We start from the raw sequence: 11,712 nt of genomic DNA on the forward strand, positions 1-11,712 counted from the left end.
TTTACATGGGAAATCCGAGACACCAGAATAGGCTAAACAATTTGGAAAAAGGACAGTCAGGGAATTCCCTGGCGGTCCAGTGGTTAGGACCCTGCACTCTCACTGCCGAGGACCCGGTTCAATCCCTGGCCAGGGAACTAAGATCCCGCAAGCTGCGTGGCACGACCAAAAAGAAAAAGAAAGAAAAAGGACAAAAGTTGGAGGATTCCCACCTGATCCAGATTTGCCGTGAAGTTACAGTAATCCAGACGGCATGGATCGGCACAAGCATGGCCGCATCCGTGGAAAAGAGAGGAGGAACAGAGGGAACCACGGCAAACGGGCTGGACCAAGGTGCCTACAGGTGGGGGGGCGGTCAAGACGTTAACAGGTGGAGATGGACAACTGGACGTTCACACGCAAAAGGGCAAGGACCCGAGAACCGTCACCTCTACCACACACACAAATGAACTCAAAATGGGTCCTACGCTTGCAAGTAAAACCTGGAACTATAAAAACTCTACAAGAAAACAGGATAAAATCTTTGTGACCTTGGGGTAGGCAGACTTCATACACTTCTCTCTTATAAAAGAGAAAATTTGCAAAATACATATCTCGTAAAGAACTGAAATCCAGAATATAAAAGAAACTCTCACAACTCAACAGTAAGCTTCTTTCCAATTTTAAAAACCGGGCAAAGGATTTGTCCAGACGCCTGACCAAAGGCACAGGATGGCAAATAAACACGCGGAAAGGTGGCCAGCAGCACGGAAGCTTAGGGAAACATGAATCAAAACTCAAGTGAGATGCCCTGTGTGCCAGTCAGACTCCTGTGCAGAGGACCCAGGACCCTCAGCATCGCTGCCGGGAGCACAGGAAAATAATGCCACCGCCTTGGAAAGTAATGAGGATGCACTGCGGACAGGCGACTCCGCCAGGCAACCCCACCCCTGGGCACTTTCACCCACGAGAAACACCCATAAGAACATACGTTCACACTCAAAGCTGAGCACAGGTGCTCGCGGTCGGCTTCACTCAACCACCAAAACTGGAAATAGGGGATTCCCTGGTGGCGCAGTGGTTAAGAATCCGCCTGCCGATGCAGGGGACACGGGTTCGAGCCCTGGTCCGGGAAGATCCCACATGCCACGGAGCAACTAACCTCGTGCGCCACAACTACTGAGCCTGCGCTCCAGAGCCCGGGAGCCACAACTACTGAGCCCACGTGCCACAACTACTGAAGCCCACGTGCCTAGAGCCCGTGCTCCGCAACAAGAGAAGCCACGGCAATGAGAAGCCCGCGCACCGCAACAAAGAGTAGCTCCGCTCGCCGCAAGTAAAGAAAGCCCACGCGCAGCAACAAAGACCCAACGCAGTCAAAAGTAAATAAATAAAATAAATAACTTTTTAAAAAAATTATATATTAAAAAAGACTTAGAAATGGCCCAGCTGTAGTCTGAACATCAGGTCCTTCCAAAAGTCACGCTGAAATCCTAACCCCAAAGCCATGGTATCTGGAGGCAGGGCCTTTGGGAGGTGCTTAGGTGGGGCCCGGAGTGGGATTAGTGCTCTTACAGGAGACCCCACAGAGCTCCCCATTGAGGCTGCTGGAGCCTTGACCTGGGACCTGCAGCCTTCAGAACTGCAAGAAGTTGGCATCTGTTGTTAACCAGCCCCCAGTGGCTCATGCCTTGTTACAGCAGCCTGAGGGACCGAGCCGGCCCCAACGTCCCTTCGCCGCTGAATACACCTCGGTACGTCCATTCGATGGAACCCATTCAGCAAGCAGAGGACGAGCCACCAACACGAGGACAAGTCCTGAACGCGCTGTAGCCCATGAGGGAAGCCAGCGTGCTGTGTGACACCCTGTAAAGCGGATCTGCAGCAACAGGGACAGATCGGGGCTGCCAGCACTGGGGTGGGGGGCAGGCGGGCTGACTACAGAAGGCAAGAGGGACGCGCGTGGGTCGTGGAAGCGGTCTAACCGCTTACCTCCCCCTCCGGCCTGTTTAGGACCACACACGTGGAAGCGTGTGCGGCACTTACACAACGGTGTGCATCCGCCCAACTCAAAGAACCGCACACATAAAAGGGTGTTGAAAGTGTACTTCAATAGACCTAACTTTAAATGTAAAAAACACACACAGGCCGTTCCCGTCTGTCTCAGTAATGACGTCCCCTAATGTCACCACCAACACTGAACTATTCTGAGCTGAGCCATCGCCCCGCAGGGAGCTCAGGGTCAGGGTCCCGCCAGCCTCGGGCTACCTTTCCATCAGCAGATCGACACGTAACCTGGCCTCTGCGAGTATCCGGTACGTATCACGTCGTCCATTCATGAGCGTCGGGCCTGTGGCCTCCCCGCGCTCAGGGACACTGGGCGCACTGCATGGCTACGCTGGGGGGCACTTGAAACTCCGAAATCTCCAACTAAAAGCTCAAGAATTCAGGTGGCATAGGGTCCTAACAGGCGGGGGACCCATCCCTCGCGGCTCCACTGCTTACACGTCAACCTCAGGCGGATTCGCAAAGACGATCCGTGAGGACTGATGGGGCTGGACAGGATGTGTCCGTGGAGCAAGTGGGCGAGCTGGTCACAGCCAGGAGGCCGCGCGAGGGGCGCCGGCGGGGACAGAGGCCCCACACCCCAGGAGGGCCACCAGACCCGCCAGCATCCCTCCAGAACCGACTCCCACCAGGGCCCCTGGGGCTGGGGACCCCGCAGCGGGAACTACGGGGCGCCTAAGGAAGCCGCACTCCTGGCCCTGCAGGACCAAGTCGGCTTTCACCTGCTACACCTAGGCCCGCCCAAGCCCCGAGCCAGGCCGCCTGCACACGGGCCCCGCCCTGCTCCGCTGTCCTCACCCCGCCGGCTCCAGCTCCCCAGCCAGGCCTCCATGCACACACCCCACTGGACGGAGGCCGGACCCTGCCTGGAGAGGCAAGTGGCCGACGACCACGGGGCCTGGCCTCCCTCCAGGGGCTGGAGCACAGGGTGGAGGCTGACGGCCGGTCACGCAGGCGCCCCAGGCTGGGCCCCAGGCCTGAGCACGGCAGGTGTCCCCCACATCTCTACAGAGGGAGGGACAGAGCCGCCCTCACCCGCACGCCAGGGAAAGCCCGGCCGGTGCCCACGGCTGAGCTCACTGGAGCACGTCCCCCCCTGCCCTGGGCTGCACCCAGTCCCCTCCCGCGGGCTGCACCGCCTCTCAGAGGCGACCTCCTGCGACCCCCAGGGGAGCCCCGCCCGTGCAGCCCGAGGAGCCCACTCTGCCCGACGCCCACAGACGGACCCTCGGGGAGCCAGTGTGGCCGCCTGGACCACCGCCTTGCAGAGGGCAGGGAAGCAGCGGGCCTGCCCTCCAGGGGTGCTGAGCGCGGGGCCCCCCTGGGCGTGCCGCAGCCATGCCCCTCACTCCCGAGGCAAGCAGCCCCCACCTCCGGTCACCACTGTCACACGCGTCACCCAGCGGAACCTGGGCCTCCGTCTCAGGGGCCCGTGCCCAGCTGGGACCCCCGCGCAGCGACAAGAGGGCCAGGACCAGGTCGGGGGGCAGTGGGAGGCCACCCAAGGGCGGGGCCGGATCACGGGGCCCCGAAGGTGCTGGGAGTTGACCCCCCCACCGCAGGAACCACTAAGCAGTTTGAAGCAGGGGAGACGGAGCAGACCCGCTGCTCAGAAGGGTCATCTCCTCAGGCAGCCCAAGAATCGCAGCCAGGAGAGGGTCAGGGCGCTGCAGGGCCGGGACAGCAGGCGTCCCACGAGAAGGTACGGCTCCAACCTGCGTCCCACTGACCGGGAGCGGGGAGGCCGCAGGGGCCTGGCCAGCGCGAGACGACGGGCAGCATCTCCGAGGCCACCCCTGGCAGCCCCGCCTGCCAGGCCCTCCCCAGGAACCGCACCCCGACGTCAGCCTGGACCCCCCCAGCTGTGGAGATGGCACCAGCACCCTCGTCCGTCCACACAGGGGCCCCCAGAGCCCCGGGAAGGCTGTGCCCGCTGCCATAGGACACGGGCCCCCTGCTCCCTGAAGACAGACGGACAGGGGTGCAGGGCGGACAGAGAGACGGAAGGCAGGAAGACAGGACATTGTGTAGAACATCAAACTCTTGAGAGAAGGAAGGCTGAGGGTCACGGGGGGCTCCTCAGGGCACCCCACCACCCTCACCCCACCCCGAACTTCAGCGGGAGGCAGCCGAGAGGAGAGGCCCCTGTGCTGACCTCACCCAAGCCACCCTTCAGGCCCCGCATGTCCAGCACCCACGTCCACACATCCAGACACCCTGGGAAGGCCACTGCGCACTGCAGGGGTGCCCGCCCCACCACGTGAGAACGGCACCGCCTGCCCCAGCACGTCCCTGCTGGCCCTGCACAAGTTTGGCATTTTCCCGCGTGTGGATGTCTTACCTAGTCAAAAGTTAAAATTAAACAAAGAAGCATTTCTGACAACAGGACAGGATACAGATGACAAAAGACAAAAACAGCAGGGGCAACGGAGACACTGTCAAGCTGCCCGGAGGACTAGGGTGTTCCTGTCACCTTTTCAAAATATATTTTTAAAAATCAACTATCCAAAAGAATGGGGGTTAATTTCTTACAATGATAGAAGAAAAAAAAGAGACGAGACCTGAGGGGAGATGGCTGCAGCCCGCCCGTTAAAAACACACCCACCGCCCCAGTGACCGCGGCATCGGGTGGCTCCTGGCTGTTGGTTTTTGCTTTCTGTCCTGAAACATGACAGCACGTCTCTGCACAGAGACAAAAAGAGGTGCCCGTGGTGCCCTCAGTCCACGGCTGGTTCCAGAAGACTGGCCAGGTGCCCCCACTCCCCACACAGAGCAGACCCCAGAGGAAGAGGGGTCGTGGACCCTGACCCCGCCACGCACGTCCAGGCCTCCTCCACCACATTTGCTGTCGCCGCCGACAGCAACCCTCTGTCCAGGCTGGGTCACTTCCTGGGGAAGAACCAGGCCCTGTCCCCTCCCAGGCTGACCCACTCCACCAAGCCAGTCAGCTGGCACGAAGCTGCAGCCATGCCTTCGCCCCGCCCAGACATCCTGGCAGGGCCTCAGGACAGCCTGCCAGGTAGAATGCAGGACACCCAGAGAACGCTGGACTCTGCTAACTACTTTCTAGTGCGTGTCCCTCCCATGCGATATTTGGTACAAACTTACGCTAAGAAATTGTTTATCTGAAATCCAAACTGAACAGGCGTCTTGTACTTTCCTGGCTGAGTCTGGCACCTTTGGAAAAGGTAGAGCGTCGGGCCTCCCTGGTGGCGCAGTGGTTGAGAGTCCGCCTGCCGATGCAGGGGATACGGGTTCGTGCCCCGGTCTGGGAGGATCCCATATGCCGCGGAGCGGCTGGGCCCGTGAGCCATGGCCGCTGGGCCTGCGCATCCGGAGCCTGTGCTCCGCAACGGGAGAGGCCACAACAGTGAGAGGCCCGCATACCGCAAAAAAATAAAAAATAAAAAAAAAGGTAGAGCGTCCTGAGTGGAGACAATGGGGGCGGCGGCGAGGGGGGCTTTCCCAGACTCTGCTCCAGCGGTGCTCCCCAGGCCAGAGCAGGTTGTCCAGGCAGGGCCAAACCCCAGCAAGAGAGGGGCGTACCTTCCTCTGTCTGGGCCCTGAGAAATCCAGACACCGCCCCCCAACCCCGAGCAAGCAGCACCTCAGGACAGGGTGCCAACCTGCCAACACCCTGCCCACCGGAACCACTGGCCTCGCAGACCCATGGGGCAGCGCCTTGAGATTCCATACAGAAACTGGGGATGGAACTGCAGGGACCAAGAGGGAGTCCAAGTGGAAGCGGTCCTGCAACGCAGGCCCTGGGAGGGCCTCCAGGACACCCTCAGGGGGACACGCAGACCACTCCCCTGGAGGAGGCACTGCAGGACACAGAGATCCTGGTCAACGATGTGGGGAAACTGAGGCACGGGAAGGTCTGAGGGTGGCCAGGCCCCTGCTGACTTCGCAGCCAGATAGGTGGCTTGAAGCCCACATGTCAAGGAGTGGACACAAGTGGAGATCGGGGCATCCACAGCCTGGATGAGGCAGGGACAGCTCCCCTTGGAACCAGTCCCCACAGGCAGGCACAGTGGAGGTCCCACCCACCGAGGCAGGAGCTGGCAGAAGCGCCTGGCAGCGGGTGAAAGCACAGCAGGGGCCAGCTGAGGGCCTCCAGCCCCCGGCCGCCGCCACCTCCTCCTGCAGCCTCCGTGTCTCCTCCATCCCGGAGATGGGCGCCTCCGTTCTGCGGACACGGCTTCGTTTATTCAGCATGCCGACGTGACCGCAGGGCCAGCGCCTGGGATGGGAGGTAAGACCACACCTGCTGAGGGGCTTCTAGCTGGCTAAACCCAAGGGGGCACCGGGCGAGCTGGATGGTGGGCAGACCGGAGGGGCCTCAGGCTGCGCAGGAGGCCAGGAGGGGCCTGCACTGCGGAAAGGTGGTCCAAGAGGGCACAGGTTCGGGGAGCACTGAACGGGCAGCTGCAAGAGAGGCAGGAGCCCTGGGCTGCGCAGCTGGGGTGAGGCAGAGGCCGAAGCTACCAGGGCGGAGAAGGCGGCTCGGTCCTGGGGGTGACCCTCCCGCCTCCATCCACAGATGGCCGGCTCCTGCTTGGAGTGCCGAGGCTGGGAAATGAACAGGACCCTCCCGGAAGGGCCCCTACACTGCAGCCTGCTCCCCACAGGTGTCCGCCAGGGGCCTGAGCTACACGGGGTACAGGCCCCCGTTCCCATGACCACCTCTGAGCCAGAGAGAGCAAGGAAGGGCCTGACGGCCGGGCAGGTGCTGCACTGACCCACTGCACAGATGGGGGTGCACGCCCAAGGTCACAAGGCTGGCTTGGCACTCGGGGTCACCTGGCCAGCGACAGCGTAGACTGAGGACAGAGGAGACTTGGAAAGCGAGGCCAGCGCCGTCCTCAGCCCTGACACACTCCACCAAAGGTGGGCAAGTGAGCATCTCAAAGTCTCAGAGCGGGTGGGCACCTCACCTCCCTGTGAAGGACCAGCTCAGAAACCCATGGAAAACCCGCGGCACAGCCTCCCGGCGCCCCCGCCCCACGAAGTGGGGCAAGGCCCAAAGCCGGCGGCTTCCTGGGGCCCAACTGGGAGGACGAACAGCCCAGGAAGGAAGCCCCCCAGGGCCTCAGCCAGCTCGGCGACCCCCTAACCAGGGGGCTATCTGCCCCTTCTGCACCCTTGCAAAGCACCTCCCTGCTGGGCTGGGGAAACAGGACGCAGCAAAAAGTTTGGGGGTGTCTTAGAAAAGCATGCTCGGGGTGACCACAGGCTGCTGAGGACCCGGAGAGGGAGCCCTGCTAGGGTAAGCCCCCAAGCACACGCCCGGCCCAAGGGGTAGCTCTCAGCCGCCCCTGTGCTCCCACGCGTGGGGCTCCCCACCCCAGCACCCGAGCCAGCCCTGCCTGGCCCAGTGGGCACGCCACACGCCTGAGGCCCCCGAACTCCCGCTCCCAGGAGGGCCGCCAGCACCCGCCCCCCCAGACCATGTGCTCCTGCACTGCTCCGGGGTCGGGGGCTCCCGCCAGGTCGCTGGCCCAGAAGGATGCTCTGCGACTCCAGGGCCTTCCACAGGTCCTCTGAAAGGGCCCAACAGGCTACACGGTCGGTTCCCAACAGGTGGGCAGAGCCCCCGCGTCCCTGGTGCGCCGCTCGGCCACTACCCGCACCGGCTCATGAGGGCCGGCCGAAGGGGTCACTTCGGGTTGGGATGAGCATGGCCGGGGCAGAGGTGGCGGTGGAGGAACGGGCTGCTCAGAAAGGGGGGGAGGGGAAGGAGATGGGGTGGGGTGCAGAAGAGTGGGTGAGCGCTGCCGGGGGAGGGGAAGGACGGCCCAGCCGGGACGGCCTGCAGTGGGGGAGGGGTGCAGAGGCGGAGGGAGGGGACCAGAAGTGGGCCGATGGGGGGGCTGGGCCGTTGGGGAGGCGGGCGGAGGAGGGGAAGGGGAAGAAGGGAAAATGGGGGAGGGAGGGACACGACGGGGGATCCGGGCACGGGGTGCAGAGGGGGCCCGGGCGGAGGTATGGCGAGGCCCGGGGCGGCGGTTTGGGACCGAGGCAGGGAGGGGAGGAGAGATGGGGGACGGAATGGGGCCCGGGGGGGATGGGGACCCGGCGGGGACTGGGGGGATGGGGGCCGGCGGGGCCCGGGGTGGCAGGGTCGGGCCCGCGGCGCATAACGGCGGCGGCGGCGGCGGGCGGACAGGCGGCGGCCTTACCTCCGACCCTGTACATGTTGGCGGCCATGTCCGGCGGCGGCGGCGGAGGCCGCAGGCTGGGCCGGGCTCGGCGCGGGGCTCGGCGCGGGCGGCCGGGAAAATGGAGGCGCGCGGGCGCGAGGCGCGGGGGCGCGGGCGGGCGGGCGGTTTAAAGGGGCCGCGCTGCTGCTGCCGCCGCCGCCGCCGCTGCCGCCGCCGCCGCCGCCGCCGCCGCCGCCGCCGCCGCCGCCGCCGCTGCCGCCGCCGCCGCCGCCGCCGCCGAGGCCGCGCAGGGACCGAGGGCCGCGGTGCGGGCGGGAGAGGAAGAGGAGGAGCGGCCGCTGGGAGGGAGGGGCCTCAGGCGCCACCGCCCACCGCGCGGGCGGTTACCCGACCCGCGGCCGCGCGCTCCCTGCCACCCGCCCGCGCCCCCGGGGGTCTTCCCCACGCCCCTCCCCGTAGCGGCCCCCAGCAGCCGTCCACGCCGGTCCGAGTCCTTCCTGGGCTTCCCGCTCCTCTTTCCCACCCTCCCTCCTGTCGCAGGGTCCCCTCCGAGTCCCCCACTTCCCTGAAGCACAGCGGCCCAGCCGCGGCCTCTTGACTCCCGGCCCGGCCCTCTCCGCTCACGCCAGGGGTCTCTGTCCTGCCCCACTGCCCAGCCCCACGCCCCGCCTGGGCAGCGGCGGCGCCCCATCCCACCTCCGTGCGGGCACTGCCTCCCTGGACTGTGGCCTGAGGAGAAGGCCAAGGGAGGCGCGTGGCCGTGCCCAGAGGACCCTGTGCAAGGCCCCGCCTGAGAGCGGGGGTCCTGCAGGCCTCTCTGACACGGCCCAGACCCCGCGGCTGGTGGGGCGGGGGGCGGTGCGTGCCCAGAACAGCGAGTCTGGACGGGCCCCTGTGGGTGAGGCACCTGCCTGTCCTCCCCAGGCCTGGCAGAACCTGCAACCGACTGTGAGCTTAAGGTCCGAGGATGGTGGGGAGCGCGGTGGCCTGGGCGCACCCCGCAAGGAAAAGCAGTGGGTGCAGGGGGGAGTCCCGGGTGGAGAGAAGCGGGTTCCCGGCCACGCTGGGAGCCAGGACCAACCTGGCTGCTAGGAGGCCAGCGGAGGGAGGTGTCGGGGCCCCAGGGTGACTGCCTTGTCCACTCAGGGACATCCCTTCGAGACACGGAGGGGAGTGGCGAAGGGGTGGAGCTCAGGAGAAGGGCCCGGCCGAGCACCTCCGCCGTGATTGAGGGCGGCTGCAGGGGAGGAGCTTAGGGCTGAGGATATTTAGGCAGGTTCCCCAGTGGGGGGCGCTGGCCGTGGAATGGTCTCCCTCCCCCCAGGCCCCGTCCGAGCTTCGTGACCTGCATCTCCTCGTCTGGACAGCGAAGCTGAAGCATGAAGTCCCCTTCCACCTACACCTAACAAGTCGACCATAAAGTTAGTTACGAACCACCGATAAGTACCCAGGCAGGGCTTTCAGCTTTCCGCAGGGCCGCCCGCCTGCCAGCTGCGGGGAGAAGCAACAAAGGGCGGGGGCTGTTCTCCTCCCAGGACGGGGCCGTGGGGGTGAGCGGTAGTCCGGGCTGACCTCCCCCGGAAGCAAGGCCACGGGCCGCGTCTCAGGGAAGCCGCTGGAATAACAGGTCTCCCCGCTCCCAGAGCAGAGTGACGTCTAATAAACCCTCGGGAGACAGCACAGAGCCCCCGCTCCTCCGTTGGCTTCCACACTGCTTTCCCCTCTCCAGACTAACAAAAAAGGGGGATTGCATGCAATGCCCAGCCCTTACACCAGCTCCGCGGCAGGCCTACAGACCCGAGACACCTGGCAAAAAAGACTTAGGAATTCACCCACTTAGTAGCAGAGGAAGTAGACATTCAGGAGAGAGCCGGGAGGGTGTGTGAAGGTGTGGCCACGTCCACGGCCCGCAAGGACAGCAGGGGGCGGGGGTGAGGCGCAGCGGAAGAGACCTGAAGAAGCAAGCAGAAGGCAACTCCACAGCAGCCCTGGAATCTTAGGAGCCTGACAGAACGGGAGGTCGGTCATCAGAAGTCAGAGGGTAGATGGCTGGAGAGCAGGACGAGAGCAAGGGTTAAGAGCTGAGGAAACACAGTTCCTCAAAATCACGCCGTCGTCGCTAGAACAAGAAACGGCGAGGGGCAGGATGTCGGGCGACTAACAGGGAAGGCTGTGCGGTCCAGTGGGGGGCGGGGGAGAGGTGATAAACGTGCCATTACGGGCCTTAAGGACACAGTGATGAGGGTCAGGGGACAGGGTGATCATAGTGGGGGCACTGTTTGGAGAGGCTGGGACACTGGTGAAGGAGGGACCCATGGGAGTCCAACGGTGGGTGAAGTGGCCCGTAGGCCACTCGACGGGGCCGCATCCTCGTGCAGGGCCTGGAGAGCCCCGAGTGACCTGAGCTGACCTCTGGTGAGGGATGGGAGTAGCAGCAGCAGGTGTGGAGGCAAGAGGCCTCAGAGGGAGGCACACAGTGCCAGAGGCCGTGCTCGGTTAGAAAGGAGACTCAGAGACTCACTACAAGAAAGTTCCCCCGGCGTCACCTGGGAGCCTCCAGGACCACGGTGGGGCGCAAGTCACACGGAGACCCACCTTGCCTGCTTACTGAACTTCAGGGATTCCTAGAAGTGTTTTTTAGAGAAAGCATGTCACATACAAAGACAAAACCCCAAGTTGGCCCTGCTCTCTCCGGCAACATTCAAAGCCTGAAGAGCAAATCGCGAGGGTAAGAAAGCTAAACTGAAGAATCCTGCCCCGGCCAAGTTCTCATGCGTGTTTAAAGGCCTCAGGGAAACATTTTTAAACCTAGAAGAACCTGAGAAGTAAAGTTCTTTAAAAATGTGAAAGCTGACCTTTAAGACAGCCAATAAAGATGTAATTGAAACAAAGACTGAGTGGGCAGGTGCTGGCGGTGAGCTCGGCCCCCCAGTGGGATGCAGATATGACACGTGGCACGCAGGGGACGGGAGTGACTTTGCAAGGTGGGCCGGGGCCAGCGGGGAGGTGCCGGCACCCTTCACCGTTCAAAGCCCAGCATCGGATGGACGCACACCACCCAAACCCCAGTGACACCCATCTCTCAATGTTTGTTGTAATTTCTAAAAATAATCTTAGCAAAATCTCGTAAACTTGGGGTGAAGAAGCGTTCATCTAATTTCAGCGATCATGTTTTCCCTTAAAATTAAATTTTTAAAAATTTGAAAGAATTCTACACTTATTCTGTATTTTTTTAAAGATTTTTTTTGATGTGCACCATTTTTAAAGTCTTTATTGAATTTGTTAACCATATTGCTTCTGTTTTATGTTCTGTTTTTTTGGCCACAAGGTATGTGGGATCTTAGCTCCCCGACCAGGGATCGAACCCACACCCTCTGCATTGAAAGGCGAAGTCTTAACCACTGGACCCCCAGGGAAGTCCCTATTGTGTATTTCCATATATCCTCTCGCCTCTGCCTAGGCCTTTAGAAATATCTGAACTACCTCCATCACAGGGGTCCTC

At 62.6% G+C, this 11,712-nt stretch overlaps 1 protein-coding gene across 2 annotated transcripts in view; it reads right to left on the minus strand.

Annotated features, from left to right (window-relative positions):
* Positions 1–8,357, minus strand: part of MTA1 (metastasis associated 1) — a 38,405-nt gene extending 30,048 nt beyond the window's left edge. Inside the window, exon 1 of one of the 2 annotated variants that reach the window (XM_060095525.1) lies at positions 8,229–8,357. In XM_060095525.1, the coding sequence (XP_059951508.1) occupies positions 8,229–8,256 (28 nt within the window). In that variant the 5' untranslated portion in view covers positions 8,257–8,357. The remainder of the gene's footprint in view (positions 1–8,228) is intronic. The other variant, XM_060095526.1, reaches the window with a different exon arrangement.
* Between the last annotated feature and the right edge of the window lie 3,355 nt (positions 8,358–11,712).

This window comes from Mesoplodon densirostris, chromosome 4 (assembly GCF_025265405.1).
Source record: "Mesoplodon densirostris isolate mMesDen1 chromosome 4, mMesDen1 primary haplotype, whole genome shotgun sequence".
In the NCBI taxonomy this organism is placed as follows: domain Eukaryota; kingdom Metazoa; phylum Chordata; class Mammalia; order Artiodactyla; family Ziphiidae; genus Mesoplodon; species Mesoplodon densirostris.